The sequence below is a fragment of the Leptonychotes weddellii genome, unplaced genomic scaffold, assembly GCF_054177405.1.
Source record: "Leptonychotes weddellii isolate Sample4059 unplaced genomic scaffold, ASM5417740v2 HiC_scaffold_52, whole genome shotgun sequence".
Classification (NCBI taxonomy): domain Eukaryota; kingdom Metazoa; phylum Chordata; class Mammalia; order Carnivora; family Phocidae; genus Leptonychotes; species Leptonychotes weddellii.
The window spans coordinates 1-21740 of NW_028019595.1; the positions used below are offsets into that span (position 1 = coordinate 1).

Below are 21740 nucleotides of genomic sequence, written 5' to 3' on the forward strand. Positions count from 1 at the left end.
ATTAAATGTGTAGATTGCTCTAGTTAGCATTGACATCTCACAATATTTGTTCTTCCAATCCATGAGCATGGAACGTTTTTCCATTTCTTTGTGTCTTCCTCAATTTCTTTCATGAGTATTTTATAGTTTTCTGAGTACAGATCCTTTGCCTCTTTGATTAGATTTATTCCTAGGTATCTTATGGTTTTGGGTGCAATTGTAAATGGGATCGACTCCGTAATTTCTCTTTCTTCTGTCTTGTTGTTGGTGTATAGGAATGCCACTGACTTCTGTGCATTGATTTTATATCTGCCACTTCACTGAATTCCTGTATGAGTTCTAGCAGTTTTGGGGTGGAGTCTTTGGGTTTTCCACATAAAGTATCATATCATCTGCAAAGAGTGAGAGTTTGACTTCTTTGCTGATTCGGATGCCTTTTATTTCTTTTTGTTGTCTGATTGCTCTGGCTAAATAGATCACTCTTAATTGAAGAGAGAATTAGAAAAAAAAGAAAGAGGGGTGCCTGGGTGGCTTAGTTGGTTAAGCGTCTGCCTTTGGCTCAGGTCATGATCCCAGGGTCCTGGAATCAAGCCCCACATGTGGCTCCATCCTCAGCAGGGAACCTGTGTCTCTCTCTCTCTCCCTTCCCCTCCCCCTGGCTTGTGCTCTCTCACTCTCTCTCCTGCTCTCTCTGTCAAATAAATAAAATCTTTAAAGAAAAAAAAAAAAAGCTAAATAACCAAAAACTAATACCACAAGCTATTCAATAATGTATTCAATGGAACACTGAAATGTGTGTGTGTCTGACAGAGCCAGAGAGAGAGTATATGTGTCTCTGAATCATAAAAATAAATTCCAATTGATTTATAGATCTAAACTCAAAAACAAAACAGAACTATAAAGTATTAAAATAAATTGTAGGCAAATATATTGATGGATTTAGGATAAATATGAATTCTTAATATAACATTTAAAAGATAAAAGGCATATTGGAAGGACTAATAAATTTTTATTATATCAACATTTTAACATTCTGAAGGATAAAATACTATATAAATTAACATAAGATGATAAGACAAGAAAATATTTCCAATATAAAACAAAGACTGCTATCCAGAAAGTTTTTTTTTAAAACCCACACTTTTGAAAAATAGGCAGCAGATTGATTCAAAAACTCTTCATAGCCAATAAACACATGAAAGATACCCAACTTCAAAAATAAAAGGTGAAAGGGTGCCTGGGTGGCTCAGTCGTTAAGCGTCTGTCTTCGGCTCAGGTCACGATCCCAGGATCCTGGGATAGAGTCCCACATCAGGCTCCCTGCTCTGAGGGAAGTCTGCTTCTCCCTCTCCCACTGCCCCTGCTTGTGCTCCTGCCCTCGCTCTCTCTCTCTGTGTTAAATAAATAAAATCTTTTAAAAAAATAAATAAATAAATAAAGGGTGAAAAATGAAATAATGAGATGTAACTTTCAGATTATTAAATCAAAAAACATATGGTCTTGGGGTATATGAGATGTTATGGTAGCTCTGGAGAGGAATCTGGCATTATCAATCAAAATTTTAAATGCATATGAAGTATGCCTCAGCAATTGAATTTCTTAGAATATATCTTAGATAATTTATATCTGTGCAGAAGGAAGAATGTACAATCATCTCATTTCTGTTTATAACAGAGAAAACAGTTTCCTCTGGGAGTAACAGGGATTCTCTGTTGCTTAGATTTTATTTGTAATGTCTGGATTTTTTAATAAGAATAGAGTCAAGATTGAAATTTAAAATAGCAATGTAAAAGATCTAGTAAATCTATAAATACTGAGTTATGAAGAATTATACATTGTATTACTAAGTGAAAACACTACAGCCTGTTAAACTGTGATACCATTTGGGTCCCCCAGGAACACTGAGCCATTACATTCATGTATGTAGAGAAAAAGATCTGCAAGGACAACACACTAAATAGTATCAGTAGTTTTCTGTAAAAGAGAGTTGAGAACTCAAGAGTGTTCAGAATGGGAGAGTGTCTTAACCATGTTTAGTATTCTCATATTAAAAAAAAAAACCCACAGACAGACAAGGAAATTAAACCTTTTTTATTAAATATGTGTAACTTAAAATTAATGTAACTGTGGAGGTTTAGCCTATTTTCTTAAATGAAAATTTTAAATGAGCACTATGATTTCTTCTAAAGTCTTTCAGTGTATCAAAACTCCTTTCTAATCTAACCTCTAGAGACACCCAAAGACAACAAAATAAATAAATAAAATTCAACAGTCAGGGCTCATTGCCAGCCTTGTTTTATCTCATGTTTAATGAGCATGCCTTTTCCAAGAACAATAACACCCAGTGTAAAATGACTCACTATTATAAAGATTTAGATATATTGCTAGTGAACCAATGTCTCCTAAAACAAAACAAACAAACAAATACTAAAATGCCTGTCACAACATGATTATTCTATAAGACAGCTCTTACTCCTGTCTCCTAAGTACAGCTTTAAAGGAGCCCTTCTGTTGTACTTACTGCCCTCATTCCCACCCAGGGCAGCTAAAAGCTGAATGAAAAAGTATAAATTAGATCATATATTGAATACTGTACCTTTCCTGCTTAGGTCCCTTTCCCTCATCTAATACCATTTACAAACTTCCCTTCTAGCATTACCAAGTATTTTTAAAATCTGGTTTCATAAAAAATCACCACTGCAATGAACAGCAAGTATACCAATTTACAACATGGAATGATTTCTTTATGGCTCAGTTATTAAACCATGAAAAAGAGTATTTATAATCAAAGTGCTGACACAACATTAACAACAATGGTGAGAAGGACATTGTTATAATACAGCTATTGCAGTTGTTCATTATTTGTGGTAGAGGGAAATCATGTTCCAATGGCTCTTCTATAAAACATCAGTTAAAGAAATGCCAATACCAGCATTCTCAAGCTGCCTCATAAGAAGCTCTCATTTTAGCTGACATAGCCAAAGTGCCACTAAAGCCAATTTTCAGTGCTATAGAAAAATTATGAAATTGAAGTACCTCCCCACACCCTTATTTATCTGACATGTTCATAACAGAAATGCAAAACCATAAAATAGGGCTGTCTGAGCTGGGAAAACAAAGAGTAATTAATCACATTAACAGAAAGCTAGCTTACAAAGTGCTGATCAACAAAACATGGAAGAACCATTTCTGGAGAGGTGGCTCATTTATCAGGGCTGAGGAGAGAACAGGATCTCAGGTAAGGACAGGGCTCGCATGAATTCTGAGTGATTAGGAAACTGAATGACAGGTTTCCTGCAGTCATCTTTTGAATGGAAATTCCACAGGCTCCAGCGAATTTCGTACTAGCAAGTGAATTCTCCAATTTAAATGCCCACATTGATTTTGTACTGTAAGTGAAAACACACATTCACTCAACAAATATCAGTTAATCATCATGTTCCAGGCACTGGGCAACTGCAGTGAATGACAAAGATCCAGGCCTCAAAGAAGTTACCTTCTGCTGGAACAGCAGAAAAACTAAACCAGTAGATTATTTAGATGGTAGAAGATGTCAAGTGCTATGGGAGTGGACCATGGAATAATCTAGGGAAAGTGATGCCAGCAGATTCTGGCCTTTTCTAATAGGAAAGGTGATCAGAAATTTAAGAGAAGGAATAACTGATAAGGCTTCATAGGCCATGAAAAAAGGCAACAACTTTATTCTGACTGAGACAGCAAGGCACTGTAAGGTTTGAGCACAGCAAGAACATAATCTGACCTACATTTTAACTGGATCATTCCAATGGCTGCGTTGACAGCGGATGATAAAGGTTCAAGAGCATAAGTAAAAAATGCTAAGCAAAATAAGTCAGCTGGAGAAAGATAAATACCATATGATTTCACTCATATGTGGAATTTAAGAAACAAAACAAATGAACAAAGGAATAAAAAAGAGAGACAAGCCAAAAAACAGACTCTTAACTCTAGAGAACAAACTGATGGTTACCGGAGGGGAGGTGGGTGGGAGACGGGTGAATAGGTGATGGGGATTAAGGAGTGCACTTGTCCTGATGAGCACTAATGTACAGAATTGTTGAATCACTATATTGTACGCCTGAAACTAATAGAACACTGTATGTTAATTATACTGGAATTGAAATAAAAAACTTAAAAAAAAAAAAACAAAAAACATAGAAACGAAAAGAGATGGTAGGCTACTGCCAGAATCCAGGAAAGAGGTAATGAGTAGATTAGTCTGGGTAATATGAGCAGAGGTAATTAAGAAGTGGCCAGAATTCATTTTAAAAGTAGCCAAGATAGGGCGCCTGGGTGGCTCAGTTGGTTAAGCGACTGCCTTCGGCTCAGGTCATGATCCTGGAGTCCCTGGATCAAGTCCCACATCGGGCTCCCTGCTCGGCAGGGAGCCTGCTTCTCCCTCTGACCCTCCCCCCTCTCATGTGCTCTCTCTCTCTCATTCTCTCTGTCTCAAATAAATAAATAAAATCTTTAAAGAAAAAAAAAAAAAGTAGCCAAGATAGAATTTACTGTTAAATGTGGGTATGAGAAGAAGAAAAGCATCAAATCTAACCCTACAGTTTTTGGCTTCAGCAGCTAGAGGGCCTAGAAGCAGGAGACCTGTAGGACAAGATCTGGAATTCAGTCTGGGACAGGGTGAACTTGAGCTATCTATTAGGCATGTGAAAGGAGACACTGCTCATGAAATTGGCCATAGTGCTCCACTGAGCTAGATACTGATACATACAGGCCATCAATGACTAGTTGCTGTTTAAAAGCATCAAAGCTATGACATGGATGAGATTACTAAATGAGCTAGTGGAGAGAAGAGGCCCAGGTTTGAGTTCTGGAGAGTGAAAAGAAGTGGCCAGTAAAGAAAGAGGAAAAGCAGGAGTGTGTAGGGTCCCAGGAGCCAAGAGAAGATGGTGCTTCAAACAGGAGACAGTGGTCAACTGACAGAAGAACAGAAATTTCTACAAAAACATATGACTAGAATAAGTTTAAGAGAGAAGTGGGGGAGAAGAACTGGAGAGAAGAATAAATACATGAATGAATAAAGACAAGTCTTTTAAGGCGTGTTACTATACATAGAGGCATGGAGAAATAGGGTGGAGCTGGTGAGGAAGAAGGATCAAGAGAGGTGTTTTTTTGTTTTGGTTTGGTTTGGTTTTTTGGTTTATTTGAAAATGGAAGAAATAGCAGCTTATTTGGATGATAATGAGAATCACCTAGAGAGGGGAAACCTGCCAGTATGGGAAAGAAAGGGATGAATTATTGGAACTATGATCCTGTGTGTAATAAGAGAGGGGGTGGTCATAGGTAGGAGCAGAGATATTGTGGATATCATGCAGGTGGAAACTTGCAGATGTCCACTGATGGCTTCCTGTTGCTTGGTGAAATATGAAGTTCACAAAATGAGAGTAAGGATGGGGTAGAAGAAGGGAAGCTTCAGGTGACAGAGGTATGAAACAGTCAACCTGGACAATGAAAGAGGGAATCCATGATGGGAATGCAGAATGAATTACAGACATCACCAAGGACACATCAATAGTTACAAGTTGAAAGCAAGAGCAATCTGATAGTGGGTGTTTCTCCACAGCCATATTCAGCTACAGGGCTGCAGGCGCAGAGCAGATAATAGGATTTCCCAGGGTTGAGTTGTACTTAGGGAGAATAACAAAGTTAGCAAGTGGAAGGAGAGCTGAAAGTGTGCAAGGAAACATAGTAGCTAAAAACAGAAGTAAGGGCAAGAGGAGAGGGAGAGACTGAAAAACTGGAGCATTACTGGGAGTCACAGTGGGGTAAAGGATTGCTGGATTCCAGGAACTAGAGAGTGTGAGCTAGTAAGACAGAAGAAAGCAGTCTGAGAAAGATGCCTCAGACTGGGCGAGGACACAGGAAATGCAACATACCTAGTGGAATGCCAGTTAAGAGTGAAAACAAATGAATGACCCTTTCAACAATGCTTTCTACTGAGTACTGTATTAGTTCTTTATTGTTCTTTATTATTGCAATGACAAATTACCTCAAACTTAATCACTTAAAATAATACAAATTTATACAGTTCAGCAGGTCAGAAGTCCAAAATGGTCTCATTGGGCTAAAATCAAGGTGTCAGCAGGGTCATTCATTTCTGGAGGTACTCAGGGAGAAAGTATTTCTTTGTCCTCTCTAGCATTAAGGGGTGGCCCACATGCCCTGGCTCATGGCCCTCCTCCATCTGCAAAGCCTACAACAGCAGGTCAAGAGCTTCTCATTTCACCTCATTCTGACCTCTTCTGCCACCCCTTTCCACAGTTAAGAACCCCTGTGTCTGAATTGGGTAAACCCAGATATCGTAAGATCAACTGATTAGCAACCTTAATTCCATCTACTACCATAATTCTGTTTTTTTATGCAACATGACAAACACACTCATAGGTTCCAGGGATTAGAACATGGACATCTTGGGGCGGGGGGTGTATACTTACTACATTGTAACTATTTAAATGTCATCATACATCCATTTGTATGAATGGAATGTAACAGAAGAATATAAAGTCATACATACTCTGTTTCAAATTCGATTTTTCCCTGGATTTATCTTCCTAATAGCATTGCTTACACCAATATAAAAATTAAATTTGCAGAGCACCTATCTGATAGCAGGGTAGCAAGCCAAGCACACGATCAGTGGCAAGAAGCACCTCTGTAATTTAAGACTGGTCAGAGGCCATCTACATGAAACTTAATGCATAATCCTATTTCCAGGAACCTGAGCAAAGTACTTCAAGTTGAACATACATCTTACTTTGTTAAATCTGTACAACATTTGGCTTTCAAATAAAAACCCAGCTGGTTTATTCTTTCTTCCCAGTATGACCTTCCATAACAAATAGCAAAGTACTTGATTTCTTCATCCTGCCACCGGACTAATTTTTGCTATTCATGAGAAATGCCTGCACTGCACTTTGTTCCCCCTCCACTCTTCCTAGGGATGCCTTTCCTCATTGCTAAGGAGATGTGCCTCGTAGCCCAGTGACCTCCGGGCATGCACATCCTGGTGTGTAGTACAGTATGTTATGCTCCTATAATGTCAGTCATTATTCTTCCTGACTTTACTTGTGCTCTCTGGTTGAAGCACTTAAGATTAATGAGGCATTTGTTCTCAATCAAGAAGCTATTTATGAATATAGTTCCACTTACAATAAGCTGTGTAGACTTCTCTTTCTTTCTCTCCATTACCAAGTGGAGGGAGGGAGGAGAATGATGTTTATTGAAAGGAGGAAGAAAGTACAGAAAAAAATGATTTGTGACTTTTTAGCCTGTAAGCAGTTCCCTAACAGGAAGGCCTCCACATCATAGCTATGTTGTCAGCATAATTGATATTCTCAAATGTGCTGTTCTGTTTGGTTAAAGTAAAATAATTATTACTACCCTGGCCTTTGTGAGCCAAGGTTTAAGTCTGCAGCTGTTTAGAATTATCTGCCTCTTCAGGAGGCAAGAGGTAATTGTGAAGCCAAATGTATTCCCTCAAATGGGAGAGTGTGGTCCTAGATAGTGGCTTACAGGGACACCTCAATGGAGAGGAGTAATTACATAAGCAACCACTTGACTACAAACAGCCACCACCCACTTGTGAATGCCCTGCCTTTAACAAGAATAGAGCCTTTCTGTTTCTACTAGTTTCACTGTATATGAGGATCAAAGTCAGCCTGCACCTGGTCTTAACAGTATCTCATGGAATTAAAAAAAAAAAAAATACAGCATAAAACACATCACAGGGAGCAGCTGCGCCACCATGACCTCTCAAGGCCATAAGCCAATCTGATCTAAAAATCAATGGCTCTGATCTACAAAGCCACTTCAGAGCTCTTCGTAAAAGAAAAATGTCAATGCTGTTGTCAGCTGGGAAATTGGATTCAGGAGATTATCCAGTTCTGGGAAAGGTCCTGTGGGCAGAACCCAGAGTACATATGAAAGGGTAAAGTAACTGCTCTACTCAACCACCCAGTAAGGCTAATTAACCTACATTAAGTAGATAACACATTCTAGTGTAATTACACTAGAAGTTAGTGCTGGATTAACTCTCAATGGAAACAAACAAAAATCATTCAAAAACCTTGTTCAAAAACTGGTCAGTTGCTTAGCCTTCTTCCCACTCTAAAAACAAGAAACTGAGGTAAATGGGCCTGGAAATCTGAAGGCCTGAGCACTGCCACGAATCAAGGCTGTCTTACCATACTGTGGGGCAATCCAGGGGGTAAAAGACTTACTCTCTCAAACCCTGGTTCATCATCTGTAAAAGGAGATTTCTGACAGAGATGAAGAACTCTTTAGTCCTTACATTTTATGGAAGCTGTATGCTGCTTAGTTTATATTTAAATCAATAGTTATTCTGAATTTGTAGGTCAAAGGTTGAAAAATAAAACCTTACTTTTCTACAATAAAAGACTTTCAAAGAGCATAATGATTGGCAATTTCCAATATCTATTCAGTACCATTATTTTTATCTGGGGAGTTAAAGAGGGAGAACAAGGGTTGTGTTATGTGGTAAAGGTAACATACACCTTAAACTTACAAATTTTCTTTAATAATCTCCAGTCTAAGAGAACTTCTATTAAAGAGAGAGGGAAAGCACTACCTTGAGATTCAACAGAGATAAGTTAGGGTTGCTTCATAACAGATGCACCTCCATCTATAGGACCCCACTCTCAACGCAAAGTGGGAACCAAAGACTACCTAATAAACCACCTTCGTCCACCCACCAATCATCAGGCAGAGTAAACAGAAAGTTACACAGGTTGGCACTTCATTGTTCCCAAAGATCTGACAAGCTACCACTTCCAAGAGGTCAATCCTTTTTACCTGAGACCTAAAAGTTGACAGACTAAGGTATACTCCAAAGACCAGGAGTTCAGACAAATGCATTCCAACAAATGACTTAGATTCTCCCATCTACAAGCTTTAGCAACACCATTGGAGTGAGTTTTGTAAAGACCACTACCTCAGGAATTTCTAGAATTTAACTTTGTGAACTATGATTTATGCAGAAAAAAGACTTCATTTTCTTTCAGAAGTCAAATAAAATAGCTACGTTCAGCCGTGGAGGGCATGAATGGCAACCCCTACCCAATCTATAGATATCACTTGCGTATGGTCAAGCAGTAAAAAAATAAACACCAAAATGTTTATTTTTAATCATTTCAATTGTATATTCCATTCTTTATAAGAGGAACAGAAATGCAAATCCCAAAAGATCATCAAGGTATAACTTGCTCATATCTATGTGTTACTCCATTAAAAAAAAAATAAGAAGAAAAATAAAAGGCATAGTGAATAAATGTGAAAACATATTTCATGTTTGCATTTTGATTTCCTGAAACCATTTTGGGGAAAAAAATGTTGTATTACAGAGATGCTATGTTACACATATGCAATATAATTTCATTATTCTACATAGTACAATAAATGCTATTCAATAGATAATAAATGTGTGCAATTACCTAGTTTGTGCATTTCATTATACAGAATGAAAACTCCAACCCATAAAGTGTTTTTTAAGTTTTTCATTACAAAATCTGCTTTTTCATACAATGGCAATATTCACCCAAGAATATAATATGTAGCTACTTTTTTTAATACTGTATTACTTTCAAATAAAAATACTGAAACAAATTCTCCTAAATTAAGTATAACAGGATATACTGAAATAAAAAAGAATTTAGAGGCTAATATATATTGTCATGCATTCCCAAACAGCAAGTAGATAAAGTTATAGTAAGGCCTTGAAGTCACTGGCCTGTTAAAAATTTCCTTTAGCTCATAAAGACTACACTGATCTGGTCAATAATTACCAGTGCCACTTCTATTCCTATACTTCCTAACACCTAGGTTAAGAAGTGCATAATAAATTTAGTATTCTAGAAGGGCCCCAATTCTTAAGGAAAGCTAATTAAAGCAAAATGGAAATACAAAGCAACACAGAATCAAGGGATTTTAGGGTCAGAAGAGACCTTAGATATAATCTCTAATAGAACCTTCTCATTACATTGCTTTTAAATCTTTCCTTAATTTAGATTTTTTGTTTAGATTATATGTATGTGAGCTACTGTGCTTACCTTACCCTCCCAAGAATTATTTAAGGTAATAAAAAAGCCCCCTAGTAAGACATAGCACAAATGATACACGCTTTATTTGAAATTTTTCACACTGACAATGGAAAACTACAGCACAGGTTTAATGCTGCCAAGGACAGGAGACTGGAAACTTATGATTTGTCAAAGTCATAAATCTGAGTGTGATGTGACTTTCCATGATAAGTTACCAATCCTTACATGCAGTTTTCACCACCACTTATGGCACTAAAACAAAACTTCACAGCCCCTATCCCCTGAAAGGTCCCTGAAGAAATATCCAAATTACCTAGACAGAAAAAAAATCACCAGACAGCTACATTATCCTTAAATTTTAAGAAGAGAAAATCTTATCCATATTCCTTTTTAACCTCTTCAACCTGCTTATATTTATTTACCCTTTGGAATTCTGTATTATAAATTCTTCAAAAGATAATATAGAAAATCCTATTTTTACTCTACATAATATTAAACACATGGATTACTTTTTAGAATAGTAGTAAGTATTTAGTTTACCAGCCCATTCAAGACATCTAACTAACATCTTTCTTCATAATCAGAAGTGTATCCCTAAAGGAGTATTCAGGTATTTCACAGAAATACCCATACTGGAAATTTTTTTTTAAGTGCAGGGATAAAAAAGAAAATGGTGGGAAAAAATCTCAAAGAAATCAATACAAATTCTGCATTTTTACAGTAAGAATACTAGCATTTTTAATTAGTAGTAACTTGCAGCCATTAAACAGTGGAAATCACAGATTAGAGAAAACTTCAGCAATTTAGATCAAAAGTGATTAGACTCACATTAAAAATCAAAATAGTAAGAAACACATGCTAGAATCAGAGTACTGACAGTATATCCCTAAAAAGAGAACTTGGTAATGTTTGGCATGTGCTCTCAAGTCATACTGTAACAGAGTAAAAACTGCTTCAAATCAATTTTATAAATAGTCCCCAAAAGGTCAAAAACAAACAGCTGAAAATAAAATAATCCAATACAGTTGGGTTATAAGCCATAAGCTGAAACATAGCTTTCAGGTAGTTGTATCTATTTACCTGAGCGGTACTGAAATAGGAAAATAGGCACAAAGCAGTAACATTTAGTTAGAATGATGGGATGTACAACCTGAATCTCAGGATAGACAGGTATTTGGGGGGTTCTTTATTTCATTTCATTTGAATTTGGATATAGAGCCAGGATCCTAGAATCTAAATTAGGGTACAATCCAAAATTTGTAACTAATCTCTTTCCCCAACACATTCAGGTGAAGCTGGCAGTAAGGCATCTTCTTCCTTGTTTTAACTGACGCAAATGGATAAAGTAAAGACAGTAGCAAAATGAAACACAGTGAGCACTGAAGCGAGACTCTGGAAACAGTGAGAGCACTGAAGGCCACAAATAAAGGTCTGGCCCATATCTCTGCGATCACAACCTTCTTACTTTATGTTTCATCCGTTCAGAAATGATCCAACACTGCACCAGGCATTAGGGGTGCTACAGAGGTCAATGAGACAAAGTTCTGGCCTCCGGTTACTTAAAAACTATCACAACAGTTGGGGCCAGAGTGACGTCCCTCGTTAGAAATGGTAAATAAAAAGACAGCTGACCACTGAGCATTGATTCCAGCCTTGCATATATCCTCAGTTACCTCGCCCAGGTTGACAGTAAGAAAACCAACTACCTTCTAACGTTAGATGAAATAATCCCTGCAATGCCTTTGCTTCCAAAATTTAAATTATTGATGCCTGGGGTGCCTGGGTGGCTCAGTCGTTAAGCGTCTGCCTTCGGCTCAGGTCATGGTCCCAGGGTCCTGGGATCGAGCCCCACATCGGGCTCCCTCTCCGAGGGAAGCCTACTTCTCCCTCTCTCACTCCCCCTGCCTGTGTTCCTTCTCTCGCTGTGTCTCTCTCTGTCAAATAAATAGGTTAAAATATTTAAAAATAAACAAAAATAAATTATTGATGCTTACCTCCATGATACAGTTACTATTATAGTCTCCTCCCCACCCACCTTACTGAAATATAACTGACATATAACACTGTAAGTTTAAAATGTATAACATAAAATGTATAACATGATGATTTGATTTATGTATATATATTTAGAAATGATTACCGAAATAAGATTAGGTAACACATCCATCACCTCACATAGTTTCTTTTACTTATTTATTTTTTCTGGTGAAAACTTTAAAGAACTTAGCAACTTTTCTTTTTTTTAAGATTTTTATTTATTTATTTGACAGAGATAGAGAGAGAGCGAGCACAAGCGGGGGAGCGGCAGGCAGAGAAGCAGGTTCCCCGCCGAGGAAGGAGCCCAACGCAGGGCTCCATCCCAGGACCCTGGGATCATGACCTGAGCCGAAGGCAGCCGCTTAACCGACTGAGCCACCCAGGCACCCCAATCTTAGCAACTTTCAAGTACAGTACTATACAATAGAGTATTTCTAACTACAGTTGTTACTATGCTGTATATTAGATTCCCAAAATGTATTCATTTTAAAACTGGAAGTCTGTACCCTTAACCACCTTTATCTATTTCTCCCATGCCCCCCCACCCAAGGTCACCAATTAACTTTCTGTTCCTATGAGTTCAGCGTGTTCTTTTAAGATTCCACATTTAAAGAGAGTATACAGTATTTGCCTTTCTCTGTCTGACTTATTTCACTCAGCATAGTGCTCTCAAGGCCATTTATGTTGTTGCAAATGGCAGGATTTCCTTTTTATAGCTGAATATGAAATTTCAGTGTGTATCTCTATATATACCCCTCATTTTCTTTACCCATTCATCCAACAATGAGAACTCTTTAAAATGAATCTTTAAAAAACAGAACAACCACATTCAAGTCTCACATATACCTTATAAAGATAAATATAAGGTATTTCAGGCTACCCTCTTCTTACTCTCCAGGTGTGCCAAGTACTCATCATAAAAGGAAACAGAATTAGCTAGAACAATCACATCTGTTGTATAAATATATATCCCAAGCAAAATATGTTATTGGAATGTTTTGCATTCATGATGAATAATAAATCTTACATTTACAAAGTACATTTAAAAAGAAAATCCCAGGAAATAATTAGGAATTAGAGTTAGTGACATACAAACCAGCAATCAAATGTCATCTGACCTCCCTTGCACTGTTAGATTTCCATTACCTCCTGTGGAACCTCCATTAAAAGCAGTCCCAAGGCTTTTCTGGAACCTAAAACTGACAATGTGAGATTGATTCCTAAAGATGTCAAGTCTAAGGATACTTTTAAAATGCAATCATTCCAGCCACAAAATCCAAAGAATCATACTTGTCTACTAAAAATTAATATTGTAACACTCACAACCACACTAAATAAGGGATTTAAAGCCAAAATACTGATATTATCACTTACTCCTCTGCAATGCTTAAACTGCAATTCACTGATTTCTCAGGAGAAAAAAATAGGAATCAAGCTTCATAGACAAAGTTCACACAAATGGATAAATTGAAAAAACAACTGGTGCACTGTGAATTCAGATCATTTCCACTTAGAAATAAGATATTAGGTGGGTCTAAAAAAATCATTGTAAAATTGTATTCGAGAGTTTCCATTTTTATTGCATGGTATCAATAATAAAACACAAAAGACATTGTATTTTCTAAGGGTGTGAGGGATTAAGATTAATAGGAGCTTTAAATTAGTTCTAAAGAGTCATTAATCTAGTACTTCCTTCTTAAGACATGCTAAAGGAAAACAGCATAAACTATCACAAACAGCCTCAGAATCAGGGTGGGTAACGTAGGCCTGGCCCTAGCTCTGCCATGCAAAGGACAATGGTACCTTGGGAAACAGGACTGTTCAGTGTGTGAGCAAAGGAGTCAAGCAGTAACTGTGGATGGAACAGAGAATTCTTCAAACCTTGGTGAACTGGATTAGAATATCTCTAATCTCTAAACCTATACTTCAGGGTGAATGAGAGGATCACAGGCCAGACTGATTCTACAAAGCTTTAATTTGGCTCATATAATAAATATAAGACCTACATGGCAAACAAGAACTGAATATACTTATTACAGCACGACTTCCTGGCTGATTTTAAGATACTCTGTATTTACATAATTTTTGTTAATATAATGATCACATCAAAGGAAATACAAAAATGTTTTCTGGGCCCACTAATGAAAGACTTCTTAAATTGGAGATATTACCTCTAACACAAAACAGATCAGATTATTTGGGCTATAAAGAATGTCCATACTTTCCCTCATTTTTCCCTCACTACCTAAAGTGAATGCCAGCAATAAAATCATTCAGAAAGACATTCTCAGACATCTTTAATTTATAGTCACCATATGTCTCTTTCAACACTGAGAGCTAAACATACATATCATGCCATAAATTTTTATCATGCAAGGCATTTTCCTTATATCGTCCTTCAGGATTTTAATCTGGTTGCAAAGAAATTTAACTCATTAGAGATCATTGAGAAATAAAGCAAATGCTACTATTACAATTGAAATCATCTGCTCTGAGATTAAGAGTGAGGGATACAATGTTAAGATCTAACAGGTCCTAATTTTCAAAAATGTTCTGATGCTTCTTGAAAGAGAATTTTTAAGAAGTAACAAGGTAGCACATAATTAAATGGAAAAATAGGTGACATGATGGGTTAGTGGAATAGAACTTAATGCTTGGATGTAAGCTGAAGTTTCAACAGGGTTCATCAGGAAAAACAATTTAGATGAGGAGGAATCTTTGTACCTTAAGTGGGGTATCATTTGTTGTTGAAAGATTCTGTCTCAAGTTCACAGACTGAGACAGAGCAGTCTGTCTCACCTGGCAAAGAGCAGACTCCAAAGTTTGTTGAAGTGTGAATGTATGAATGAATAAGTGGGGAAAGACTCATACCAGTGGAAAAGTTATGTATGAGCATGGTTTCGTCAGGGGTCAGGGAGGATCCTCATCTTGAGTGTTACTTAGAATATTTATTTTCAAGAACTATAAAATAGACCTGGGCAGGAAAAAGAAGGAATATTTTAGACTTGTTCTAATAAATTGGCATTCTCTGTAGGCTCCTGAGTAGAACAGTAACACCTAGAAATTTATTTAATATTTCTGTGATGAATAGAGCCACCAGACAGGATGATTTGAAAAGAGAAGACTAGAAATATAGTAAGTGTAGAAGTGCACACAAAAGCATGTGTACAACCTTACCTTATTGCTAGATTTAAATGTGTTCACAGTGGAGAAAGTGAGAAGAGGGGTTAAAAGATATTAAAATAGGCCACTTACTGCTGTCCATGCATTTCTTTTGCAGCGGGCACATAGCCATCCATCACATATCTCGTGAGAAGGGATACCATAGCAACCTATAAAATAATAGTATGGATTCATGAATTAGGTCTTTTGCATTTTGGTATTATACATCTTAGCACTGAATAACTAAAATCAGAACAACTGCCCACCAGTTGTCACTGCTTAGAACAAAACATAAGCAAGGCTGTCTCAAAGATACTTTTGGCTCTCATGCCTTATGGCTAAAAGGATATCAGCCCCAGGAAACATGAGAGTATGGGTCTTAATCATTACTAATGCTCACAATAGTTATCAGATAATTCTTGAATGGGCAATAATTAAATTTCTAATTTGTTGGGTCTAGTTCTTTACTCATACAAAACATATTTCAAAGTTAGTTGCAATTCATGAAGGAAAATTTGGGGAAGCTTTAAAATAATACAATAAATAAACTTTGACATATTTTGTAAATTAATATAATTTAAAATTACATTTCAGAAATTGTTTAATTAGCTTTAATTTCAATGATAGGGACAGAGGATGCACAATTCATGGTTAGTAATGAAGGGGTATCTTCAGTTCTATTTGTCTATTCAATACATGCCTGACTCAAAATAACTGTGTAAGGAAATAGCTGATGATGCAAATATAAGCAGCAATTATACAGTACCAACAAACATGTGTTACTCTGACTGCCTTTCAAAGGGCTTTGAAAGATTTAAAGAAGTAATTTTTAATATCAAATTTCTATTACATTTAAATGAAAGAGAAAATAACAGAGATGTAATTACCAAAGAAAAGCCTATCATAGTTAACTAAGACTATAAAATGTTTAGTTCAAGCATATGTTTATGAAATACTATGGCTAAATTGTATAGCTTGTACATTCGTGAATCAAAATTAAATCCTAGTTTTTTTTGTGAAATGATGCATTGGCTGTTATATACTTTAAATAATGTAGGGTGAATGTGTATATATATATATGTGCGTGTGTGTTACAGATTGATATAAGTACAACAAGAAGGTTGCTATATTTCAAACACATTATGTTCAAATCTCTTGGGAAGCTGACAGTATCTAATCAATCAATAAATGATAGACAGCGAGGCTATTTCAACCCTAACGTAAGTCTAGTGTTTCTCTGGGGTAAATACAGAAGGTAATGCCTATATTATAACTATTCATGCTACACTGACAGAGACCATACATAAGTATGTTAACATGACATATGATTTGGTAAGATCTGGAATATTAAAATGCCTTAAAATAGACTTGCAATAAAAATTAGATCCCTTTTCACATTTTAGAGGACTTACATGGCAGGCAAATAAAAAAAAAAATGTATTTGCCATTTATCCCATGATGTGAAAATACCAAATTGTGACAGGTATGGAACCTAACCATCTCAGTCCTGCGGGGAAAACAACTGTAATGACTGTTCTCCCCTGGAAGGCAACAGAGATCTCCTTACCCTCACAAAGAATAAAAATTAAACTCTATAATTAAATTTAACAATAATTCCCCAAATCACCAAAGAAATATTCATGTCTCTTTAAAAAGTACAAAGAAAAATAATCATGAATCAACATCAGAGGTTAAAATTAAGTTTTTACAAACTATCTCTTAAGTAAAATTCAAATATGTGAAAGGAGCCCCACAATGACCCCACATCTGGACAACAAACAGAACAAAACTGTTCTCCACTGATACTGCACAAAACTGTAGAAAAAGGGATTATTATACTTACTCATACTTTTATCAGAAGAAATGTGAGAAAGAATGATCTAACCATTAAGAATGCCAATAGTTCAATGCAATAGATTTGGTAGGGGACAAAACGGTGAGAAACAAAGATTATGTGAAGCACTGAAAAGCCAGTGATTGATGAATGAGAGATTCATTTACTTGCATGAACCCGTACGCAGCACTTTGCACAGGAAATCAGAAGACTTGTTCCATCCTCTTCCAGAAAGGCATTAGGCGGAGAATATTCTATATTTTCTTCACTATAAATAAAACACATCTCTGGAATGAGGGGCTTAGTCTTTCCTCCTGGAGTAACCACTTCGTCTAATTTTGTCTCCCATCTAGAATCATTTTCTTCATTGCTGCTATCTGGCTGAAAAACATAATATTCCCACATGAGTGAAAAACATGCAAAAAAGTTCATCATTTGTTCTGGTCACTCAAATCCACTAATAGCTGTTCCACGCACTAACTTCCAGCTTCTGTTCTTCCTGTTGTTTTCCTTGATACAACTATTAGCTTTTTATCAATGTTCCTCTTCAGGCTCCCATCCAGAAGCTAAGCTGTAGAAACAGGAGGACATTCTGTGCATCTGCTTGTACGAAAAAGTGATAACCTACTAAAACTATATTCTTACATAAACAGTTCAGGGAAAGCATCAATTTTTCTGAGGAATTTTTATTTCTTTCTTTATTTTCACTAGGTTAGCAGACCTGGTTTCATATACTGAAGAATTTTACCTGGTTACACTTGAAGGAATGTTTTCAAAGACCTCAGTTTTAATCTGTGCAACAGTTTTTAGAGAATTTTTGAAGGTTGTGCCTCACCACAAAGTTTTTAAAACATCAAGACAGAATGACCTGGCAAATGTCACTAAATAAGAAAATACAGTGTGCAAAACAAAACTGTCATCTCTCACCAAAATATATGAAAAACATTTAGCACTTAACTGAAATTCTAATTAATGAACTATCTTATCTCCAGAGATCTTATATTAATAAGTTTCCCTATATAATTTTAGTGAGAATTTTTTTAATTATTGGGGAAATACAAAGGCAGATTATGATATAGAAATAAGAGTCAATAAAAAGTTAACTTTTTCCAAGAAAACAGACATTCAATGACTAAATGGAAAATAGTTTGTCACTCACAAGGGCCACATCGAAGACAAGTGAGTTAAGTTTACTTTCTATATTTTCAAAGATCTGAAAAAGTGGCAAATCACACAATTTCATGCCCTGAAATGTCTGAACAAAAAAGTGTTTATATGAACTCTAAAAGAGAAGCAATCTTAAAATACTTCTGATTCCATTATTGATAATATAACTCAGAACACAGTGCTCACATCAATACACTTTATTATATATTGTATCTTAAAATAGGTCACGAAATTCCACCCTTACTAGATTCCTGAAGATCACTTTGTCTGGGTTAGTGTTAGAGAATGTGGCCCTCAGTGAGCCAAAATGCCATCAGTATGACATATGGAATAACACTGAAAACAGTACTATGCACAGCTAGTTGATGAGGGTGAACTGAACAATCCAGCTTGTATTGAGTCCTGCTGTATTTTATGCATGTTCCATGTGGGAAGACAGAGACATTTTAAATGTGGGACCAGAGCTGACATATTATTGAGAGTGATATTTTCAAACACAAAACAGAGACTAAGTTTAAGTTCTTTCTTTGCAAAACTTATACAACATATTGTTAAGCTTTCAGTTCTGTGTTTCTTGATTAAAAAGACTGGAACTGCCCCTTGACTGAAATGAACAATGACAAATAAACCATTTATTTTAAAATGATAAAGCACTACCAGAGAAATGTCTTTCAAGTAGCACTCAGAAATTCTGTTTGCTCTTTTACAATGGCCATGTAAGTATTGATGTCTCCCTTTCCGTGCGCATACTTACCTTACAATGATTCATCTGTGTTTTTACAGTCATACAGAAAGTGAAGCAGTGAAATGAAACCTTGACAGTGACCCCTCCACCCTTATTACCTTGTAGTAGGGCATTAGGAGAGCACAGATGGCACAGTGTGGCTCCATTTTGGCCATGGCTGCATTATACTCCTGTTCAGCCACAAAGTTTGGGGACTTCGTCTGCCAAAGGTGGACCAAAGGCTTCGCCCAAGACTCTGTTTCTTCCACTTCCTCCTCAATTGACGGAACCTCAGGCAATTCTTGCAAAACAAGGCATGAAAACACAGTGAGCATGGGACCCAGGGAAAAACAATCCTGTTATAAAAGAAGCAAACATTCCAAAGTATCATTGATATTAATGTCAGACAGGAAACCTATTTTATTCTTCAAATACATTCTGAGAAACAGAACAAAAAGAATGTCCTTTTCATCCTCCTCATCTTCAAGGGATAGGTCAGATCTGATGGCCAGACAATGAGCCCCCTTTTGATACCCTCCCCATCCCTGCCAATAATAACTAAACTGCTCCCTCCTTCAATTTCACTACTTCTGTGAAATTACCTTCCAGCTAGCATAGGAATTCACTGGTCCAGTAACTGCCTTACCACTATTTTTAGTTTCCTCACCTAACATTGTATATGGCTTAATAAAAATGTATTAAATGAACTTCATTTAATTAACTTTTGAGTTCAAGAATTCATGACAAATAACATTTACAGAGCACCTATCACGTGCCAAGCAATACACTGCCATTACATGAATATGAAAAACAATTCCTATTCAAATCTTATTTGCTCAAAATAATACTCCCAGAGGGTCAAATCTCTTAAACATGTATAACTGTTAACATGAAAGAGGCAGAGATCTACTCCACAAAAATACCACTTTACAAAATTTTATAGAAGGCCAGAAAAATACAGAAAGATATAACAGGTTAAGAGAAAAAATTCCTAATGCCTATAACAGAGGAGAGTATATGAGAACAAGTGACAGCAATCACAGCTACATCTAGTACTTAACATCTACAGCTGTGACACATTCTAAAACTCCTCACCACTAGCTGTCATAGTCTAACAAATAGATACTGTGGAGCAATGTCCTCAAGTCCCAAGGCACAGGTGCTTCTGTGAACCAGTGTGCTCCAGCCCCTTGCCTTGTTGACTTACCTGTTTTACAAAAGTCAAAATAGATTTGCTGAGATGAAAAAATAAGAAGAGCTAAATGAGGCTGAAAAGAACTCAAAAGACATCAAATGCCAACTGAGATGAAAGGGAATGTTCCTGCTTCCATGTTGGTGGTGGTGGCGGTATTATTATTATTATCATTACTATTATTAACAATGGAAAATGCTTAGTACTTAACCAGGCAGTGTCTGAAAACAAAAGGTAAGAACCTTAGCCTATGTTTGCAGTGAAGTAATCTGCCACTAAACATACACTACTTCCATCTCAGTCTCCCTACAATACAGAATAGAAGACTTCCTATGAAGACTTAGATTTGACAAATTAAAGATGGGAGTAGAAAATTTGACCAGGAATTTGAAATACCATTGAGTCCTTAACTCATAGGCTAATATCTCCCACATACATACTAAAAATGGGATCTAAACAAAAAGAAATATTTTGGGTTTGAATAGCTATTGCCTCTTCCTGATATTTATCATATCACTTGCTTTATTATAAAAGGTTGAAACACACAAGATAGATGACGCTCCTATCCCTTTGGTTGGTCATAAGTTAATGTGAGGAGTTCTCAAAATATTTTTAGGGATAGAGTAAATACTATTTAATTCCTAAAAGCCTAACAACAAAAAAGAAGCAAAGGAGGGCAATTCCTAACAAGAGAGCCAGAGAGCAGGAGGGTGTGGGCAAGCCGTGGCAAGACTTGACCTAGGATAGCCTGATTCAAATTGAGCTTTTCTCAAACTTTCTCAACAGACCTGGGAGAGAATCCTGCTCTACAGATGTCCTTCCCCAAAGATGAGGCTGTACTCTGGCCCAATAAGTATTCATTTGGTTTGGATAATCTCTGGGCCAGAATACATAGTGAACACCGTAACTACGTAATCCCATCAATTAAAAGTATCATGGCGGGGCGCCTGGGGGGCTCAGTTGGTTGAGTGACTGCCTTCGGCTCAGGTCATGATCCCGGAGTCCTGCAATCGAGTCCCACATCGGGCTCCCCGCTCAGTGCTTCTCCCTCTGACCCTCTCCCCTCTCATGCTGTTTTTTTCTCTCTCTCTCTCTCAAATAAATAAATAAATAAAATCTTAAAAAAAAAAAAAAAAGCATGGCAGCAACACTATGCAGCACCAAGTAGAGGGAACTGTTAGTCCAGAGACCTACGTTTAAATTCAAACCCTTTGATTCAGAAGGCTTATGGCTTTGGGTAAAACTCATTCTCACATAATGAGAATTCCTTTCTCACCTACTTCAGAGTTTTTTTTTTCTCTTTTTAATATTAAAATGAAATAGTAAATGTAAAACTTTTTAAAATCTAAAGTGCTGGAGGGCGCCTGGGTGGCTCAGTTGGTTAAGCGACTGCCTTCGGCTCAGGTCATGATCCTGGAGTCCCGGGATCGAGTCCCGCATCGGGCTCCCTGCTCGGCGGGGAGTCTGCTTCTCCCTCTGACCCTCCCCCCTCTCATGTGCTCTCTGTCTCTCTCATTCTCTCTCTCTCAAATAAATAAATAAAATCTTTAAAAAAAA

At 36.8% G+C, this 21740-nt stretch overlaps 1 protein-coding gene across 2 annotated transcripts; it reads right to left on the reverse strand.

The window, feature by feature from the left end:
* Positions 1 to 12475: 12475 nt before the first annotated feature.
* Positions 12476 to 19575, reverse strand: LOC145719557 (lysine-specific demethylase 4C-like). Of its 2 annotated transcripts, XM_081811040.1 has the most exons (4): positions 19111 to 19575; positions 17268 to 17481; positions 15360 to 15436; positions 12476 to 13956 (listed from the first exon to the last, which is right to left on the reverse strand). In XM_081811040.1, the coding sequence occupies exons 1-4, from the start codon at positions 19324 to 19326 to the stop codon at positions 13852 to 13854; spliced, it is 612 nt and encodes a 203-aa protein (XP_081667166.1). In that variant the 5' UTR covers positions 19327 to 19575; the 3' UTR covers positions 12476 to 13851. The 2 variants fall into 2 exon arrangements, with proteins under 2 accessions (XP_081667166.1, XP_081667167.1); XM_081811041.1 differs by lacking the exon at positions 12476 to 13956 and having other exon boundaries at positions 14351 to 15436; positions 19111 to 19570.
* Between the last annotated feature and the right edge of the window lie 2165 nt (positions 19576 to 21740).

What these genes read in the sequence shown, in the direction of transcription:
- LOC145719557 (XM_081811040.1), bottom strand. Translation starts at nt 19,326, where the DNA reads ATGCTCACTGTGTTTTCATGCCTTGTTTTGCAAGAATTGCCTGAGGTT. An exon ending in CTGCGTACGGGTTCATGCAA is followed by an intron (nt 15,437 to 17,267) that starts GTAAATGAATCT and finishes ATTATTTTATAG; the next exon opens with GTTGCTATGGTATCCCTTCT. An exon ending in AAAGAAATGCATGGACAGCA is followed by an intron (nt 13,957 to 15,359) that starts GTAAGTGGCCTA and finishes TTCCATCCACAG; the next exon opens with TTACTGCTTGACTCCTTTGC.